The sequence below is a fragment of the Haliotis rubra genome, unplaced genomic scaffold (genome assembly GCF_003918875.1).
Source record: "Haliotis rubra isolate DU_JTF1 unplaced genomic scaffold, ASM391887v1 Scf41, whole genome shotgun sequence".
Taxonomy (NCBI): Eukaryota; Metazoa; Mollusca; class Gastropoda; order Lepetellida; family Haliotidae; genus Haliotis; species Haliotis rubra.
Genome location: NW_025767091.1, coordinates 1,515,026 through 1,537,045, shown reverse-complemented (window position 1 = coordinate 1,537,045; position 22,020 = coordinate 1,515,026). Strand labels below are relative to the sequence as shown.

Here is a 22,020-nt window from a genome sequence, read left to right as displayed (position 1 = left end):
CCAGTACACCACCAGATCTATCTATGTGCCAAGTCTGGTGAAGAAATAGTGAACGGTTTTAGAGTTCAGCTCCGGAAAAGAGCACTTTTATTCAGAATTCCAAAACTACCAAAAGGCACCAGTACACCACCAGATCTATCTATGTGCCAAGTTTGGTGAAGAAATATTGAACGGTTTTAGAGTTCTGCTCCGGAAAAGACAAATGTGCACGACGGACGGGCCGGACACTGCGCGACGGATCGAGTCCATTTTAATACCCCCTCGCAAAACGCGTTGCCGGGGATAATTACAAAAGAGTAGAAGACAGTAGTTAAGACAAGACATTTATTGACACAATACTGTACAAAGAGTGAAATCAGCTGACGTCCATGGACTCTGTCTTCGAATCATACTTGAATATCTTCAGGTGATTATCTGCCCCTCCTGACATCATCAACTCAGGAAGTGACCAATCAACAGCCAATATCTTGTCCTCATGACCTTCCATGTTGTACAGGGGGCCTTTCGGGCTGGAAATACAAAAGGGCAGTCTCATAAAAATCAGGAATTTTGTACAACAGCATAATGGGTTTTTAAAACACTGAACTGATCAATACTGAAGGCAAGAATTTATGGATGTCAACTTCTTTTTTTTGGGGACCCAACATTTTAGAGTATATTCTACTCCCTCATTAGATGAATGATGAAGGAGGAAGATTATACCCCCCAAACGTTGTGTTTAACAAAGATGTTGACATCAATGATGAAGGAGGAAGATTATACCCCCCAAACGTTGTGTTTAACAAAGATGTTGACATCAATGATGAAGGAGGAAGATTATACCCCCAAACCGTGTTTAACAAAGATGTTGACATCAATGATGAAGGAGGAAGATTATACCCCCCAAACGTTGTTTAACAAAGATGTTGACATCAATGATGAAGGAGGAAGATTATACCCCACAAACGCGTTGTGTTTAACAAAGATGTTGACATCAATGATGAAGGAGGAAGATTATACCCCCAAACGCGTGTTTAACAAAGATGTTGACATCAATGATGAAGGTGGAAGATAATACCCCCCAAACGTTGTGTTTAACAAAGATGTTGACATCAATGATGAAGGAGGAAGATTATACCCCCCAAACGTTGTGTTTAACAAAGATGTTGACATCAATGATGAAGGAGGAAGATTATACCCCCCAAACGTTGTGTTTAACAAAGATGTTGACATCAATGATGAAGGAGGAAGATTATACCCCCAAACGCTGTGTTTAACAAAGATGTTGACATCAATGATGAAGGAGGAAGATTATACCCCCAAGCGCTGTGTTTAACAAAGATGTTGACATCAATGATGAAGGAGGAAGATTATACCCCCCAAACGTTGTGTTTAACAAAGATGTTGACATCAATGATGAAGGAGGAAGATTATACCCCCCAAACGTGTTTAACAAAGATGTTGACATCAATGATGAAGGAGGAAGATTATACCCCCCAAACGTTGTTTAACAAAGATGTTGACATCAATGATGAAGGAGGAAGATTATACCCCACAAACGTTGTGTTTAACAAAGATGTTGACATCAATGATGAAGGAGGAAGATTATACCCCCCAAACGTGTTTAACAAAGATGTTGACATCAATGATGAAGGTGGAAGATAATACCCCCCAAACGTTGTGTTTAACAAAGATGTTGACATCAATGATGAAGGAGGAAGATTATACCCCCCAAACGTTGTGTTTAACAAAGATGTTGACATCAATGATGAAGGAGGAAGATTATACCCCCCAAACGTTGTGTTTAACAAAGATGTTGACATCAATGATGAAGGAGGAAGATTATACCCCCCAAACGTTGTGTTTAACAAAGATGTTGACATCAATGATGAAGGAGGAAGATTATACCCCCAAACGTTAGGTTTAAACAAAGATGTTGACATCAATGATGAAGGAGGAAGATTATACCCCAAACGTTGTTTAACAAAGATGTTGACATCAATGATGAAGGAGGAAGATTATACCCCCAAACGTTGTTTAACAAAGATGTTGACATCAATGATGAAGGAGGAAGATTATACCCCCCAAACGTTGTGTTTAACAAAGATGTTGACATCAATGATGAAGGAGGAAGATTATACCCCCCAAACGTTGTTTAACAAAGATGTTGACATCAATGATGAAGGAGGAAGATTATACCCCCCAAACGTGTTTAACAAAGATGTTGACATCAATGATGAAGGAGGAAGATTATACCCCCCAAACGTGTTTAACAAAGATGTTGACATCAATGATGAAGGAGGAAGATTATACCCCAAACGTTGTTTAACAAAGATGTTGACATCAATGATGAAGGAGGAAGATTATACCCCCAAACGCTAGGTTTAACAAAGATGTTGACATCAATGATGAAGGAGGAAGATTATACCCCCAAACGTTGTTTAACAAAGATGTTGACATCAATGATGAAGGAGGAAGATTATACCCCCCAAACGTTGTGTTTAACAAAGATGTTGACATCAATGATGAAGGAGGAAGATTATACCCCCCAAACGTTGTTTAACAAAGATGTTGACATCAATGATGAAGGAGGAAGATTATACCCCCCAAACGTTGTTTAACAAAGATGTTGACATCAATGATGAAGGAGGAAGATTATACCCCCCAAACGTTGTGTTTAACAAAGATGTTGACATCAATGATGAAGGAGGAAGATTATACCCCCCAAACGTTGTTTTAACAAAGATGTTGACATCAATGATGAAGGAGGAAGATTATACCCCCAAACGCCAGGTTTAACAAAGATGTTGACATCAATGATGAAGGAGGAAGATTATACCCCCAAACGTTAGGTTTAACAAAGATGTTGACATCAATGATGAAGGAGTAAGATTATACCCCAAAAACGTTGTGTTTAACAAAGATGTTGACATCAATGATGAAGGAGTAAGATTATACCCCCCAAACATTGTGTTTAACAAAGATGTTGACATCAATGATGAAGGAGGAAGATTATACCCCCCAAACGTTGTGTTTAACAAAGATGTTGACATCAATGATGAAGTAAGAATATACTCCTAAAACATTGTGTTCCTCAAAATAAAGAAGTCAACATCCATAATGTCATGTCTTTATGGGTATCACTTCTGAAGGTCATTCAAGGACTCTGATCAATACTGCTTGCCATTCTTACTCAAATCACTTGACAACAATGACATATGGTAATAAATGATAATTACAGGAAGAACATACCTTCGTGTATCCCATAGTTTCATCACCGAGTCATGTGATCCAGAGACGAACTCGTATTGGTTGGTCGGTGACCAGGCGACGCCGATCACCCAGCCATTGTGTGACGTGAAGGAGCTTTTCACCACTGCTCCATCTGAAACAAACAGTCACTGAAATATTCTTACCTCAGCAAACCGGGCAGGCTGGTGATTCATAAATAAAACTAGTCCACACCCTTGTGTCAAAGTTGAAGGTACCTAGGTAAATACTTCTAGTTATCCGACACAACCACTAAATGCTGACTAAATAAGAAGATAAACATGTGTTGGCCAATTTCCAGGTTTTATTAAGCACTATATTTGAAGCTGGAATTCATTTAGAACCAATGGCATCAGCTGGAAGTTTCAAATGAAATATTCCCGTGCTTCAAAAACACATGATGTTTATCGACATTGTAAACACAAAAGTAAACCAAAAGGTCCACACGCGATTTTGTGTCTGCACTCATTGACATCGAGTACGGGTATAGCAGTGAAGTGTCATCAGCCAGCCGTGTCAGCTGTCTCCCATGGTAGCATCTGGAACTGCTCATTTGTGACGTCATTTGCAATTTACATCAGAATATAATTTAAATGATGTCACCACTGCTGACGACGTAACAATACAATGGTGTGTGCGATGTTTGTATGTATTATCACGCAGCGAATGGTCTTGTAATTTCAGGGAATCGAATAACATTTGATCATGTTTTCAACCAATCAGATTACAGAAAACAGTGACTTTTGGTTTACAATTTCCAGCATGTTTACTGTCAAATAAATATGACAAATATGCCAATAAGAGCTGATATTTTCTATTTGGGATGTAGGAACAATTTTCACCCCATTCTGGAAAAAATGTTAGCTAGAAGGGACTTAAACCAGTGCACAGACGTCCAGTCAGTCACAAGACTATAACCAGGAGATAATCATCTTCCCAATACACTCCATGATACTGTCCCTGTTAGCAGAGTGATAATACAAGTTTCCATATGGCTGCCATGGCTGATCAGAGTAACTTGTGCACATGCTAATGGAGGGGGCTGAACTGCTGTATTCATAAAAAAAGCGCTAAAACCCACCTTTGGACCGTGGATCGTACAATCTGATGTGTCGATCTGCTGATGCTGCTACAAGTGTTTGACTCAGAGGGGAGTAGGAGATGTCAAAAAACACCTTGGATCCTTGCTGGAATGTAGGAGGTTGATATATTACCTACTAGGGCGAACATATCGGGGTTCATATTTTTCATATGATGCCCTAGGGCAAAATATCACTTTGTCATGGTTACGTGACGTCATGAACAATGCTATGACGTCACGTTTCTTCTGTGACGTTGCGTTCTACATGCAGCGACGGCGGGTAGACAGCGTATGTTTGAAAGTAGATTTGGGTTATTTTCCTCAATTTGACGACTTCGGTAATAAACAGAATATTATATTGAGCCCATATCAAACTATGTTTACGACACTCGTGCCTAAATATCGGTATATCCCTCGTCTCGCTTTCTGGGGAAATACCAACATTCAGGCACTTGTGTCGTAAACATAGTATGACATGGGCACTCATATAATATCCTCTATTTAGATTGAGGTTGTTTGGATGATGCAAATGAGAACTCACAGCTGGATCAACTAAACCAGTGTTGACGGCATCAGTTAAAAAAAAAGGACGACAGGGTTTAATGTGGCATTCAGTATTAATGCATGTACATCGCTACACAAATTTGTGTGTTGTATGTTTGTACCTGACTGGATCAATGCTGGTTTTATGTGGCTATCCCTCTGAGACACCATGTACCATAGATACCCTGCTCACACACCAGGCAGGGTATCAACAGGTATCATCTGTTGGTATTGTTTGGTCAGTGAACAACCAACCTTCTGCTCTCCAACATGTCCACAGACTTCAGCAGTAAACACACCCTCCCTCACTCACTCACTCATTCAACATGTCCACAAATGTGCACCAGTGTTTGCAGACTCAAGCAGAAAAGGACTCACTCAGTCAATCACTCACTGACTCACTCACTCAACGTACCAATGTTGCTGTCTGCTTGGCTTCCTGCAGATCCCAGATCCTGATGGTGTGGTCCCATGATGCAGTGCACACTTCCTGTGAGTTGAGCCACACTATGGCTGACACACCCTCACTGTGCCCTGATAACGTCAACATTGGTACCTGAAATAAACAGACATAGTGTAGATCCCCACCATCATCTTGACATACCATTGTTATACCTGGCATATACTGGGAGCTGTGAAGATCTCCAACATCATCCTGACATACCATTGTTATACTTGGCATATACTGGGAGCTGTGAAGATCCCCATTATCATCCTGACATACCATTGTTATACCTGGCATATACTGGGAAGTGTGAAGATCCCCACCATCATCTTGACATACCATTGTTATACCTGGCATATACTGGGAGCTGTGAAGATCTCCACCATCATCCTGACATACCATTGTTATACCTGACATATACTGGGTGCTGTGAAGATCCCCACCATCATCCTGACATACCAGTGTTATACTTGGCATATACTGGGAGCTGTGAAGATCCCCACCATCATCCTGACATACCATTGTTATACCATATGTTATATTCATCCTGACATACCATTGTTATACTGGCATATACTGGGAGCTGTGAAGATCTCCACCATCATCCTGACATACCATTGTTTTACTTGGCATATACTGGGGCTGTGAAGATCTCCATCATCCTGACATGGGCATATACTGGCTGTGAAGATCTCCAACATCATCTGACATACCATTGTTATACTTGGCATATACTGGGAGCTGTGAAGATCCCCACCATCATCCTGACATACCATTGTTATACCTATACTGGGAGCTGTGAAGATCTCCACCATCATCTTGACATACCATTGGCATATATCTGGGATACTGTTATACTTGGATATACTGATCTCCACCATCATCCATTGACATACCATTGTTATACCATGGCTTATACTGGGAGCTGTGAAGATCTCCACCATCATCCTGACATACCATTGTTATACTTGGCATATACTGGGAGCTGTGAAGATCCCCACCATCATCCTGACATACCATTGTTATACTTGGCATATACTGGGAGCTGTGAAGATCTCCACCATCATCCTGACATACCATTGTTATACTTGGCATATACTGGGAGCTGTGAAGATCTCCACCATCATCCTGACATACCATTGTTATACATATACTGGCATATACTGGGAGCTGTGAAGATCTGGGGCTGTGAAGATCCATCATCCTGACATACCATTGTTATATTTGTCATATACTGGGAGATGTGAAGATCATCATCCACCATCATGTGAAGATCCCACCATCATCCTGACATACCATTGTTATACTTGGCATATACTGGGAGCTGTGAAGATCCCCACCATCATCCTGACATACCATTGTTATATATACTTGTCATATACTGGGAGCTGTGAAGATCCCCACCATCATCCATACCATTGACATACTGTGTCTCACCATCATCTGACATACCATTGTTATACATATACTGGGAGCTGTGAAGATCTCCACCATCATCCTGACATACCATTGTTATTACTGGCATATACTGGGAGCTGTGAAGATCTCCAACATCATCCTGACATACCATTGTTATACCTGGCATATACTGGGAGCTGTGAAGATCTCCACCATCATCCTGACATACCATTGTTATACCTGGCATATACTGGGAGCTGTGAAGATCTCCAACATCATCTGACATACCATTGTTATACTTGGCATATACTGGGAGCTGTGAAGATCCCCACCATCATCCTGACATACCATTGTTATACCTGGCATATACTGGGAGCTGTGAAGATCCCCACCATCATCCTGACATACCATTGTTATACCTGGCATATACTGGGAGCTGTGAAGATCCCCACCATCATCCTGACATACCATTGTTATACCTGGCATATACTGAGAGTTGTGAAGATCTCTTTCATTTCAGAAAAAGCACAAAAGATCTCTCCAAAAGACAGAAAGCCAGAGTTTAGTTTAATTTACAAGACTGGAGGTCATGAGAATACCCAATAGTTAAGTTTTAGGGACCTCTCAGGCAATACGGAGGCCCTTTAAAGTATTGAAAGGATGTAGTGTATTGTATGTTTAGATAATTATTTAGAGTGCGAAATGAATCAGTGATCAAGTGGACAGTGGTCATGGTTGACGGGTGAAATTACAGACACGACAAAACCACTTTTGATGAGCTGCAGTTTATTATTACTGTGTGTCTCTTGGGAAATAGTATATTTTTCTTCTGCAGCCCTTCTCTACATGTGTGCATACTGGAATCTTATTCTGCATAAACCCTGCGAACTCCATGAATACAAAGAGTATTATTGTTGCCAACTGCTCCAGATATTCACAGACAGCCTTGTGAAATAAACTTACCCTTGAGTGAACTTTTGTTTCAGTTGTTTTCTTCCTCTTTGATGAGGTCTCTGCGCCATCATCGTCTGAAATGTCTGCATCTCTGTCTAACCCTGGAGACAAAGAACGGTAAATATCCTAGTCTTAAGTGTTCTTATCTATGAATTTTTAAGCAAGGGACACAACTCTGTACAGCAAGATGCAGCCCCTTCGGCCACTTGATATCCATGACACTTTAAACATTGAGTGAGTGAGTGAGTGAAGTTTTATATTACTTATATTTGTCAGTTGCTTTCAGCGCTGACTGGGGACACCAGAATATTGGTTCCACATACTGTAGCCATATGGGGAATTGGGCCTTCATCACGACATACATCCACTTTAATGACAAAACTACACAACTGCTTAGGCAGGTGTAGCTGAGATTATTGTTTTCTCCTCTTCCATAACACATTTTTACAGATCAATGAGCATGTCCAAGGAAATTTCATCATTAATTTTGGGGGAGTTAAATTTCAGGTGGAACTATTTCATTTATGTATTTTCTGGAACAAATCAGTTTTAGTTACTATTTATGTAAAAATCAAACTAATAGAAACAAATCAGACCTGCTGACCAGAGCTTCAACATCTTATCCCAGGAACCGGTGCAGAACTGGAAAAAAGAAGACAAAGACTCATCAACTTCTGCATCTCGTCTGTGTCAGCTGCATTCATTTACCAATGACTGTTGGTAAATGTTTATTGCAGTCAGCAGTATTTCAGTTGTAGAATGACACCATGACAACTGGGACCAGACAAACATGTGACTGAAATCTCTTCAGTCGTTCCGTATGACAGAGTAAACTGTGCCATATTCACTGCATTTAGCATCCTGGGCCCAGCCCCACAAAGCGATCATAGCGCTAAGATGATCGTAACTCCCATACTTTAACATAGACTTATGACTGTCGTAGCTCTATGTTTGCTTTGAGGAACGGGACCCAGCTCCATCAGGGCCAATATGACCAACTTCTAGATCAGTCTTCATGTAATCTTTATGTACAGAGCAAAACTCTGAAGTTTACATATACATTTTCTTTCCAAAGCAGCAACATTGGAGCTGGTACGGCAAGAAGTTTTCAACAAATCTGTTTTGAGCAGGTGTTCAAAATTATTTTAAAAAGCCACTTGCCACAGGGCAACTGACTTAAAGCTAGTAACTTGTCCTGACCAATTTTCCACTTGCCCTGATTTTATGACATAATCATGATGATGTAATTATGAAAGAATAAATCAACATGGTATTTGATGTTAATGTTTACTGGACTACTTATTGAAAAGTGATAAATAGCAAAAAAAGATAACTCTACTTTATCATCATTGCGAAAATTAAAAGCTACATTTTGAGCAGATATGAAATTAAATCCAAGTTTATTTGCAGTTTGAAACCATAAGTGGAAATTATCTAGTATCCCACGGACAAGTAAGATACCATTATTTGATTGCCTGAAATGAAAACTGACTTGTCCCGGGCATCGGGCGATGGGATTTTTAACCCCTGTTTGAGGTACAAAACTTAGTCTCATACTTTCTTGATCAAGTCATAAATGTTGGTCAAGGCAACAGAGAAGACAAAGTTGTGCTTACTTTGTCCTGTGCTTGATTGACTGCAACACAGTCCACACTACCAGCGTGACCGCGACGCGCACACACGCAGTCCACCTCATTCTGCTGCCGCTGCCATACCCAAAGCAACAATGTCTGGTCATGTGACCCTGTTACAAAACTGCTCATGTCATCATCTGAAATTAATCACATGATAATGCAAATGTTGGCAGTTGTAGGTATTCTTCATCTTCAATGTTTGTACCTTTCTTACTTCATTATATAATCGTCAGAGACACTCCATAAAACAAAGTTAAAAAGCTTAATATGGATCGTTGTTGGAACCTGCTACAAGGTACATGATTGAGTTGACCCCTGAAGATCCAGGTAAGAATTGGTCCTTAGCAACCAATGATTGTCGTAAGAGATGACTAACAGGATCGGGTGATCAGGCTCGAGGACTTGGTTGACACATGTCATCGCATCCCAATTGTGTAGATCGATGCTAATGATGTTAATCACTGGATTGTCTGGTCCAGACTCGATTATTTATAGCTGGAATATTGCTGAGTGCGATGTTTAACAACAAACAAAACTTGGACTAATAGGAGCAAGTGGTCTGACAGGCAGGTTTACATTTTGATGATGTATCCAGCCCATTATGTCGATGATCCAACTTCATGGTCCATTGGAAAGGCCGTCTACTTGGAGAGTGGTTATGTCACACCAATATGTGAGACTTGTTTATTTAGAAAGTAACTGGGTCTGGCACAAGGACATATGCATCTTATCACATCCATGTTGCTCGTCTCAGTCTTGGTTCTGTCACTCACTGCATCGTCTGGTCAAGACTTGAGTATCTATAGACTGCTGCCATGACGACGTGCAATCACCAAGTCACTGATCTACTTCGTCAACTTCAAGCACAGTGGGCCTATTCTAACCTAGAATCTTCTTGGGGTTTCTAAAACAAGTAAAGTTGTACTATGGCTCATATTGGCTATCTATACAAACAAAATCAACCAGGCATAGTATGCCGTGGATCTGTTACAACCTGTTATAACAAGTTGGGTTGAGTAGTATACACAATGGTGGAACGGGACCAGGTCCTTCCCAAGGCCCTAATCCCGTTCCACCATTGTGTATACTCCTGCGGGAGGTACATACAAAAATTTCACGAAAATCGGTGTAATAGTTTCTGAAATATTGACTTTTAAGTGAGCATGGGGTCCGTCTGGCAAAAGGCTAAATGTTCAAGGTAATTAAGTCTTAATTAACCTAATGAAGTCTTCGAGAGTGTCCTAATTTCACGAAAATCTGTCAAATAGTTTAGGAAATAATCACTTGTGTGTCTGTCTGTCTGTCTGTGTGTGTGTGTGTGTGTGTGTGTGTGTGTGTGTGTGTGTGTGTGTGTGTGTGTGTGTGTGTGTGTGTGTGTGTGTGTGTGTGTGTGTGTGTGTGTGTGTGTGTGTGTGTCTGTCTGTCTGTCTGTCTGTCTGTCTCGGCTCTACACCTACATCTTGCTGAGCTGACTGGCCGGCTGGCTACGTTATGTTGATTTCCGCGAAAAACAATTTATTGTGAATCTCCTTCTATCATTTGTTTGGTTTTCGTAATGAAGGCTTGTCGGGCCTGTTGCTTCCCTTGTTCTATGTTGTTGTTTTTCTCGTGTTCGCTGATGACAGTGCTTTCACGAAACTTGGTCCGAATCTCGTTTCATTCTGTGATATTTTGCGATTTCTGACAGCACCAAACGAAACTCTTCCTCGGAGATTTTAGAGACGGGGAGCGCGGTGGAAATATGATCATCTATCGTGCCTAGCTTCGCTTCGGCTAGAATTCTAATTTCGTCGTGTTTCAATGCTTTACGTTGTAGTCTGCGAGATACGAACTTAAGTGTCAATCCCATCAACCCTACCACTCCGGCTGTTATTTCGATGCCTAGCACCACGGGTGCGGCCACGATGGTGGATAACAACCCGACACCTGCCGTGCCTAATTCCATGCTGGATGAAATCAGAGCAGTGTCAACGCCATCCACGGAATTGAGAGCTATGTGATATTTTTTCTGTAATGCCTATCACGTATCTCATTCACGTTCCAGTTGTTGTTTGATCTCGCATACCTGTCGCAAACTAAACCCCGTCTACGGTTTCCAGTGTTTTTGCTATATCATCCACGACTGGGTACAGTCCCATCCTGTATGTGTGTATATATATATTTTTTATAACATAATATTTAATTGGTTTTCCATTAATATCCGATCGATGTATTTGAGGCTGATAAGGTTTAGATTATCGTACACGTAAATATTCGAGACATGAATAGAATGTTTTTCTATAACACGCACTCCATCGAGGCTTACTAAGGGTGTCGATCCCGGTCTTATGACGATAGGACACCGTTGGTGATTGTGTCTGTCGAGCCAGCGTATTGTCAACCCAGTCAAAAGTGTTCGTTCTGACCCACGAGTGTCAGCAAGATAGACATCTACTACGAGCATGGTGTGTGATTTGATAGTCAAATTTGAATCGAAAAATTCCCGTTTGTAATCGGGTACATCGAACCATAAATATGAAGCCACGTCATTTGAAGCTAACATGTTGCCCGTGTGAGCTGGTATTCGTAAAACTTGTACATCAAATTCTGGAGTGAAAGACGTGAGAAGGATCTCGTTGTTCGTAATTTTGGAGACGTAACCATTGTTTTTAAATGACATGTCGATCAACCAGTCCGGCTCTTTGAAGTCTGCTAGTGACACCCGTTCGTATATGTTGTCTTTTAAGGTGTTTTCCTCGATTGAATCCCCACATGTCTCCGAGATCGGCTAACGTTACGCTGGGGTGATGGTTGCTCATCGTTTGTTTTTTTTATACAAAGTTAAGAAATGGTTTTCAATTGGTTATCGGCTACTTCCTCGGACGTGCACTTCAAACCCATGAGATGTTTGTTGTCGAGTAGGAAAATTTTGGTGAGCGATATCGTGTCTTTCACGGTCACGGTGACTCCCTGCAGACTGGTGTAGGCGTTAACGTTCACCCGGACATAAATGGAGCAAACTTGGTATTGTTGTTGTTTGGCCCAGCGGAGTTTGATCACTTTCACGAATTCAACGACGTCACGTGCCGACGGCCATTTGCTGAGGTAGACTTAGATGTACTGCGTGGATTTGGCCGGCAAATTTTCCAGGACATTTACCACGCTGTCGAATTCCGACACCATCTGCAAACCACATTTTGCATTCCGGGTTTGCTCGACAGCATGTGGGCTACTCTTTGTCTCAATGTGCTGGCGATTATGCTGCGCGTCTTTCGCGTAGGGACGTAAGCCACGAGCAGCGTTCCGTTGTTCACGACTTTCGTCAGGTTGTGATCTTTGTTGTCCGTGAAAACGTGGGGAGAGCCGAGCGTGATGTTGAGATTCCAGTCGATTTGGGATGGCACTAATACCCATTTGTTGTCGACGTTGAAGATGAGAGTGTACTGCGTGTTTCTGGAGACGTCCGTGGTCTCGACGTCGTCCAGGTGGAAAAGCCATGCCAGGAAGGCTGGGGTTATCCTCCATTCGTCTTCGTCGTTGCGTATCAGCTTGTACCGCGTGTTGTTGACAGCTCCTTCGGTATCGACAAAATTGCCTAGGTCATTGTTCTTGCAACCACCACCGGTGTCAGTAGATGGCGGCAGTTTCTAACGATTGTTCCTGGACCTTTAGACTCCGTCATTGTCGCATGTGCAGCATCGCGCTGAGATATCCTATACTTACGGGATCGTGTTTAATGTCTTAAACCGATAATTTCAATGATGTTGCCTCGGATTAATTTCTTGTACTGCCGCGACGAAAACAATTCGGTTCTGCCATCGTTGTACTTTTCCGTTTTCACCGGCATGGCTCTCAGCAGTGTGGAAGGTCGTGCTCAGCTGATCGAGATGAATGCACAGTTCACGATACGGAACGAGATCAGGTAATATCATGCCAGCCATGGTGGTTTCCGGTCGTATGTCGTTCGACGTAAACCCGAGCGTTTGAGCCATTGGCCTACTGAGTCTCAAGTCGTTTTTTTCTTTGTTGGCTAACACGACCGTGCCATTCGAGTCGTTCATTTTGAGTTCGGCTCCCACTGTTTGAAGATTTCTTCATTGAGCGAGCACACGCTGTAGTAGCCGTCCGTTATTTGGTTGTGGGCGTTATTGACGAACAACCTGTTGTTTATGCAGTTGATGTTGGTCCATCGCGGGTAGTAGGTGATGTCGCAGAGCACGACTTCGAGCTGACCCGATGTATAGCGTGAAGCAGTTGAACGGACTCTCAACTCGTTATTGCCCTAAGTGTCACGTACATATTGAAAAGTAGTTATGTATACTAAGATTAAATATATAACAATTCAATATGTACAAACCGGGAGCGTTTTATTCTAAAAGTGATAATATAAGTGCCACCGATCTCACGCAACCGAGTATTGTGGTCGATGCAAAGGATGGTTTACATGTCATAGTTCGGTTCATCGACGTGTTTAAAATTACGGGTTTTCAGTCACGAATGTGAAAACGGTACACGCTTGGTTCAACAGCCCGATGCAGTTCTGGCAGAATCAATTTAATTTCGCCATGTGGTGTGCGTCCACCGGGTGCTGCGTGACGTTGAACGACACTCGTCATGATGCGCTGAGTCGGTCTGTATTCTCGTTTCACGTGTACTAGCAGATCAGACGTATCCTGAAACAATTCAGCGCCCCAATTCCGCAGGACAAGGAGTGGAATGCCGTAAACAATCCATCGATCGATGCGTCGTCGCGTCTGAACGCTGCGTTTGCAGAGAATTCAAACTAGATCCGAAGACGGTCGATTGGTGTTTGCCGGGTCCGAACCACGGTTTGGACATTCTCATCATTCACAACATGTCTCTCGCGGAAGCCGGCAAACAGCTGGTGAAAGATTGGGGTTACAAGTCGTATCATTACGTCACGACGAACGAGTGGAACGAAGATTACATGGCTTTCGACAACAGCAAGGATTACCGCGTTTGGAGGTTTGAGCAGGAACCCGCGGACGATTGGAAAATGTTTGTGCTGGACACTTCGAAAAGGTTTAATTGTGCCGGTGTCCTCAGATTAAACGATTCGATTCGAACATACATGTTGGCCGCGCTGGGCGCTCAGACGCATAAACAGTTCGAGACTAACGTCGAGGATGCCATTTCTAGACGGTCGATCTACAGAGTGCTGGAATACGCCCGTTCGAAAGTCGACTACGTGTTCGGCGCGGAACTGTACATGGCTCCGAGCGACATGCAACTGAGGGTGAACAGAGTGGTGGGCTACAACAACGAAATCATCATCCCCACCCGCAATCAAACGTTGGGCTTGAACCCGGGCGTCAATAACACGTGTCGAGTCGTGCAGCAGTACCAAACGGGAGTCGTGGCCCGACACCGGAAGAAGTAGAACCACCATGACAACAACAACAGCGGCAGCAGCTGCCCCCGCACGCGCGGGCAAACAATCAGCGGCACGTTGATTGCAAAACAGCGCTGGTGGTCGGCGGGATCGCGGTCGGGCTGTGCCTCATTTGTTTAAACATTCCTTAGCTGCGACGTACACCAGACCCGCCACGGTGACAACGAAAGCCCACAGGTTTTGACCGAGCCAAGAAGAAGCCTAACAACCAGGAAATGATGCTGCCCAAGATGCCACGCAGCACTTCGGAAGCTTTGCCGGCCAGTTTAGCCAGGGCTTCGCCAAGAGCTTTCAAATGTTTTTTGATCCAGTCGTCGCCTGATGATGATGATGATGGTGGTGTTGGGCTTGGTGGTGCTGGTGTGCCGCCCGTCAGCGTTACGACCAGGGTCGATATGATAAGCCCAAAGCTGTCAGAAAGTTGGCGATGGTGATCCCTTGTTCTCGGAACAGAATTCGGATCCTGTCAGCCAACGAGGTGTCCCCATTCAAGAGTCGGTCGATGGTTTCGTAGGGCCTCCGGTTGGAGGAAGCGGCGTCCAATCGGGTCCGTCTCTCGTCTTCTAGGTCGCGCAATCTTTTCTCGATGATGTTTTTCGTGGCTTCGTCCTCGTCCACGATCAGGGTTCATTTGAGTACGTGACAAATATTTCTTCGATTTCTTCGGACGCTTCTTTGGCACGCTGGGGCACTTCTCTGGGATCGGCGGTGCCAGCACCGAGTTCAGTCCGTACGTTTTGCAGATCTCAGACGACCTTCGGCAGAAGTTTTATGGGTCGAGCGCCGCCGAAATCTCGCAGGTGTAATTCATCGCGGATCTGTTGACTGCCTCCACGGCAACTGGCTAGTGTCGACAAGGCAAGTGGTTTTCTCGTGTGTTTGTTCATGAGATCGACCTCCCGGGTGGGCTTTCAATCACAGCGTCCCTTCGTTGTCGATTTTGAACTTCAGATAGTCGCGACCCAATGGTTCGGCGTAATTTTTATCGCGCTTTAAAGCATCGTAATAATTCTCCATGGTCTGCTTTAAAAGTTTGTTGCCCACGGTGTGCCCCATGAACGAGGTGTCCCCTGCTGCATCATTGTTGTTCAGAGGCTGGACGTTGAAATTGTCCATCTGAATATCGTCAGCCATCATTTATTTTTCATATTGAACTTATAATATAGTTTCAATATAAACAATGTCGCAATACGGACGAAAGCTAGATCCTTTCTGAAGATCAAAAGAGCTGCTCAGTGTCAAAGCCGTGCGACAGTCTGTGACCATCACCAACAATCCGAGCACGATCGATAAAAATAAAATGTTGCTGGTTCGATTCCCCAACCTGGGCGCGAACGACGTCATCGTCCCTGGCACGGCTTGACTGGCTTTTCACATCACTTTGGAGTCCAAGAACGACAAAAGAACGATCGTGCGCGACCTGAGATCACGAAAGTGGAAGTGACCGCCGAGGGCGTGCCCAACCAGCTCTTCAGCCAAGGCATGCGAGTTCATCAGTTGTGGGACGAGAAAAGAAAACTACCGGCCCTCAAGCGACACTCACCTGAAGTCAACGATGTCGTCAAAGAACTGGGTTTGCCCTACCTGATGATTGGTGATTACCTGGATAAACATTACGCGGTGTGGCTGGACATGCGATCCACGGACGACGACAGACAGGCGCCGCATCGACAGCGGCAGCGAAGGGATCACCTTCCGAATCGCCAAGAAGGCACAAAATCCGGCCGGCAAGTTAAATTTATATTTGTTCGTGATTATGGATGCGCAACTCAATATAGATAATGGAAGATTCGTGAGAGCCATTTATTGATTTACCTCGCGATCCCCACTGCGCCATCGTGTGCGGTCGGACGGGATGCGGCAAGACGGCATCCGTGCTGGACATGCTGGAAGGCTAATATCGCGATCTGTTCAACCACATCGTCATCATCTGACCTACTTTACGGGTGAACAAGACGGAGAGAGCATGGGTGATGACGGACCCGGACGAGCAAAAAATCGATCCTGGATCTCGTCTGCAGGACTGGTTGCACGCTTATCGTGACAAGTTGAAAGGAGAATCGACGCTGTTCATCGTGGACAACTGCAGCGCCAACAAGGAGATGTTAAAGAAACGAGACACGCTGTCTTACCTGGCCTTCTCGGGTCGACACATGAAGCACAGCGTTTGGGTTCTGACTCAGAAATTCAACTCGGTGCTGAAAGATTAACGGGAACAGACGCGATGGGTCGCCCTGTGTCATTGCAAGGACAGGGATTCGTTCGAGGACTGCTTGCGAGAAAACGACATGAACGAGAACGAGAGAAGAAACAGCTCGCCGAAACAAAACACACTAAACTATTGTTGAAAACCGACCAACCTGTGGCGTATAAAGTCTGCTAGCTTTAAGCAAAATTCAAGCAAAATTCAAACAAATTCTAGCATAACTCAGGGTGAGGCATAAAACCTACAAGTACGCCCTGACAGTCATCGACGTCGCCAGTCGCTACAAGGAAGCCGAACCGTTGATGACCAAAGATTCGAACGAAGTCGCCAAAGCCTTAGAACGCATATACAAACGCAGTCGCTTGACCTGGCCTGCCGTATTGCCAATCGATCCCTGGCGCAAGTTCATGGGAGCCGTGTCACAACATCTGGCTAAGCACAAAGTCCAGGTGAGATGAGGCGTGGCAGGGCATCTAAGTCTGAGTAGGGCATCTAAGTCGCAAAAGTTTCTGCTGAAGGTGTGATTCTAACACTGGACCTCAGGATAGTGAGCCCAGCTCTGTAACCATTACACCCCGGATGACGCTGATAGCACTTGCACATGAAAGCTACTTATCGATCTAAGCTGTACCAAGAGACAGAGCCGTGGTGACTTTACAGTCTGAGTAGGGCATCTAAGTCGCAAAAGTTTCTGCTGAAGGTGTGATTCGAACACTGGACCTCAGGATAGTGAGCCCAGCTCTGTAACCATTACACCCCGGATGACGCTGATAGCACTTGCACATGAAAGCTACTTATCGATCTAAGCTGTACCACTGTCAATAGAGAGAGACGACCCACCATCATTCTAACCATATTTTTACTCCTGCAGGAACAATGGATCGTAAAATTGAGGAATCTGGTCCGAAACTATCATTACATAATGTAGCCAACAGCCAGCCAGCTCTACAACGAGCTGCACATGGTGAATAATAGCTGAGCCTACACACACACACACACACACCGCAACTAGCTCACAGCGCTCGCTCGATGCTACCGAGATGGCAGCTTGGCGACCGGGGAACTGCCGAGAGCTGCGGTATGATTTAGTGGAAATCAACATAATGTAGCCAGCCAGCCGGTCGGCTGTACAAGCCGTGCCGAGACACACACACCGCGACTAGCTCACAGCGCTCGCCCGGTGCTACCGAGATGGCAGCTTGGCGACCCGGGGGGAACTGCCGAGAGCTGAGGTATGATTTAGTGGAAATCAACATAACGTAGCCAGCCAGCCGGTCGGCTGTACAAGCCGTGCCGAGACACACACACTGCGACTAGCTCACAGCGCTCGCTTGGTGCTACCAAGATGGCAGCTTGGCGACCCGGGGGGAATTGCCGAGAGCTGCGGTATGATTTAGTGGAAATCAATATAACATAGCCAGCCAGCAAGCTGAGCCGAGACACACACACACACACACTGCAACTGGCTCACAGCACTCGCTCAATGCTACCGAGACGGAAGCGAGGAGGCCCGGGGGAACTGCCGAGAGCTGCGGTATGATTTAGATTCAGGCAGCTCTCGCCTCACTACTTTATAACAAGTACGTAAATACGTTGGATAGTTAGCCTTTCGGCAGACAGACCCCATGCTCACTAAAAAGTGATTATGTCCTAAACTATTTGACCGATTTTTGTGAAATTTTGCATGCATCTCAGCAGTTGTATGCACTAGAACTGAACGGGATTCGGACACTCACGAAGACTTCATTAGGTTAATTAAGACTTAATTACAACAATACCTTGAACATTTAGCCTTTTGCCAGACGGACCCCATGCTCACTTAACAGTCAAAATTTCAGAAACTACTGCACCGATTTTCGTGACATTTTGCATGTACCTCCACCAGTAGTATACACAATTTGGAACGGGATTAGGGACTTACCAAGGCCTTAATTTGGAAAATTAAGGCCTTGGGAAGGACCTGGTCCCGTTCCACCATTGTGTATACTACTGGTTGTCATGTTTGAGTTGTACCAACCTTCTTTCATCCATGCTACACATTTGACTGGTGCCGTATGGCCAGGAATGGTCATCAGGGAATCTCCACTAGTGGACCATAATCTGGCTGTGTTGTCATAGCAACCTGACAAAATGCTGCAAATAAAAAAATGGCACTTAAATGATATGATAACGTGCATCAACTAAGCCAGCAAGCCTGACCACCCAATCCTCTTCGTCGCCTGGTGCGGTGGGGTAGCCTAGTGGTTAAAGCGTTTGCTCGTCACGCTGAAGACCAGGGTTAGATTCCCAACATGGGTACAATGTATGAAGCCCATTTCTGGTGTCCCCTGCCATGATATTTCTGGAATATTGCTAAAAACGGCGTAAAACAAAACTCACATAGTACCCATGTGGGAATCAAACCTATATCTTCCGCGTGACAAGCGAACGCTGAGGGTGAACTAAATCCATTGACTGGGGTAATAACAGGGTATGAAACAAAACTTTCACCCAGACCAGATGGTTAGATGTAAAACTTGCCCTGACCAAAACTTACCTGCCCACAAAAACAACAACTAATATACATATCAAAATTCTAACCCAACCATTGGGCAGGTGAATTTGAGAATTTGGCAGTCCGTGATGAAAATAACTCGTCCTGGGCGGTCGGGCAGGCAGGTATTTCGAGCGCTGGTAATAATCAGGTATTGCTTTGAGCATGCCCCTCTATGGGGTGGAAATATAGCACAATATACCGGTACATGACCTTTTTGTTAGTTATCAATCTTACTAGTGAGTATTGGCCTGTAGACAGCTGACCCAGTCGTCATGGAGAAGTGTGTTCTCTGGTTTCGGTGCTGCCTGACGCTCAACATACTCAATGTCCAGCACATCTTCCTGGAACAGGGGACAGGGGTTTATTTCTGGCTGGGCTCAGCATGATCTACGCTCAAGATTAAACTGAAGAGACTGTAGAATCATAAACAAGAAAGAGCAGACTTTCTTAGGTCCCTACTCTTACTTTAACAGTAAATTATTAAGCTGTTTCAGACCAGTTTGCCAAGAACTCCTTTCTTAGGTTTGACATGGAATATTACTTTTTTAGTTATACCAGAATGTCATTTGAATACTAGAAGAATAAAACATTTCTCAACTAAACCTGTAAACATAATATATAGATCTATTCATGACAACATTTTAACATACAGTATTTTGTAAGTAGTGATTAGGGTTTTAAGATAATATTTGTTATTTGCTATTTACTGTTGAAACTCCTCTTTGCTCCAAGTACACATCCAAAGTCACACGAAGGAACTCGCCCTCAATGAGGAAGTCGAAATCCACGCCACCCTCACTTTCTTCTTCTGAAAATATACATTTAACAATGGAAACAGTTACAACTGTGTATAAATGATGATGCTAAAAGACTTCTCATGGTTAGATCTACATGCCCTTGTTGAAGAAATATGGAAAGTCAAAACGCCTGCCACAGATGGGTGGAAAAGATATTGTACGGGACGAAACACATAACCAAACAAATGTTAAAGTGTCCATGAAGTGACAGTCTTTGTCAGATTCAACAGTTACTAAACAGAAAATTGCCAAGGACAAGACGTTTTATACCACAATGATACACGATACTAACTTTAACAGTAAATTATAAAAGTTAAATTTGTATGATAAACATATACATTTTACATAACAATTGATAAATGTGACAAATGTATGCTGTTTGTCTGTTGAACTATTTGACAGTTGACTTCAAAGAACTTATGAATGTGACAAACATACCATTCAGAAGTCCATTGATTAAGGAGCTGAGTTCTGTGGTACCAACATTAGCAGGCACAGAAAAGGGGCTGTCAGGAACTGAATATCTAAAAAAGCGAATAAAGATCAGTATGAGGTGCAGAAATACCATGGCCAATTTGCCCAACCAGAAATTTTAGGCGGTCGAACAAGTCATTATAGCTGTCCCTGGACAAGTTCAACTGTCAAGAACCAAAACAATATAATAATAATAAGTCATCTTCTATAGCGCACAGTCTCCAAACACCAAGTGATTGCTTGCGGCACTTAATTGGAATCTGATTATTATTACCCTGGATTACCCCAGCTGCCTGTTAGGTGCTAAAAGGTTATCGTCACATGACTTTATCCAACCAGATACCCATTTTCTGCTAGGTGAACAGAGGCAATTTTGAACAAACTCGCTTGCCTAAGGTGAGACCACATGTATCACATGTGCTTCGTTGTGGGGCAGGACTGAAGTTCTAGAAAGTCTCAGGAGTCAAGCTGCCAAACACGGTCACCCATCCAAGGACTATCCGAGCTTGACGTTGCTTAACTTCAACTGATTCGTGACCTGAGCTCTGTTGTGTGCACAGGACCACACGCTAAACCATCATTTATCACAGTCTGGTGCAAATCTCCTTGTAATTACCCTGCTACTCTATGAAAAGTATTAAATCTTCACCACTGATCAGTTTCACACACTAACTGATAGATCACTATTTCAATGTGAGATCACTATTTCTTTATTTGTGCATAAAGAATCTATGAATTCCAGTCAAAACCCAATTTGAACAAAGACGATAAACAAAATTAAACATGCAAGCTGAACAGTACAAAGAACACACAAGCCTTCCACCCAGGACAGGCATTCATCAGTTGACCCTCATTTATTTGAGAGCTAGTAAAAATGTTACTTCTTCTCCATCCGACATCTTGTCAACTGATTAAATTATGGAGGTATAACGAAATGACATTTTCTCCTTACGAGATCATATGATATTCATAAAATACTAGGGACCAACACAACTACATCTATAGGACTATTGCCATGACAAATCATCAACACTTTCCCAGTGACTTCGATCAAATTTTGTCATGTCGAATTAAATCTGTGATTCAATCCATAATATTTCCTACAATACTGGAGAGAACGCGACAAAAATTAATCATAGAACAGACACTGTATGAAAATATAATTTTCAATCATTTACAACCAATGAAAACACATACGCTGGTTGTTTAGTGAAGAATTTCACTTGCACGTGGGGACAATTTTCTGCCATGGCGAAATAACAATCCTAACTCCATTCACGGAGCACTAACAAAGGGAGGTAACTACGTCCG

At 43.4% G+C, this 22,020-nt stretch overlaps 1 protein-coding gene across 1 annotated transcript; it reads right to left on the bottom strand.

Moving 5' to 3' along the window:
* Nucleotides 1–310: 310 nt before the first annotated feature.
* On the bottom strand, nt 311–22,020 carry LOC124288011 (ribosome biogenesis protein wdr12-like). The gene is made up of 12 exons (XM_046724530.1): nt 21,907–22,020; nt 20,674–20,759; nt 20,146–20,246; nt 19,673–19,779; nt 18,920–19,035; nt 9,287–9,441; nt 8,267–8,312; nt 7,680–7,771; nt 5,289–5,429; nt 4,331–4,436; nt 3,232–3,364; nt 311–509 (listed from the first exon to the last, which is right to left on the bottom strand). The coding sequence occupies exons 1-12, from the start codon at nt 21,957–21,959 to the stop codon at nt 356–358; spliced, it is 1,290 nt and encodes a 429-aa protein (XP_046580486.1). The 5' UTR covers nt 21,960–22,020; the 3' UTR covers nt 311–355.

Bases quoted from the DNA above. Each gene is read 5' to 3' on its own strand.
- LOC124288011 (XM_046724530.1), bottom strand. From the start codon at position 21,959: ATGGCAGAAAATTGTCCCCACGTGCAAGTGAAATTCTTCACTAAACAA. The intron at 9,442-18,919 runs GTTGGTACAACT...GATTAATTTCAG, and splicing joins TGTAGCATGGATGAAAGAAG to ATGATGACATGAGCAGTTTT. The intron at 3,365-4,330 runs GTGGGTTTTAGC...TGTTTGTTTCAG, and splicing joins GTACGATCCACGGTCCAAAG to ATGGAGCAGTGGTGAAAAGC.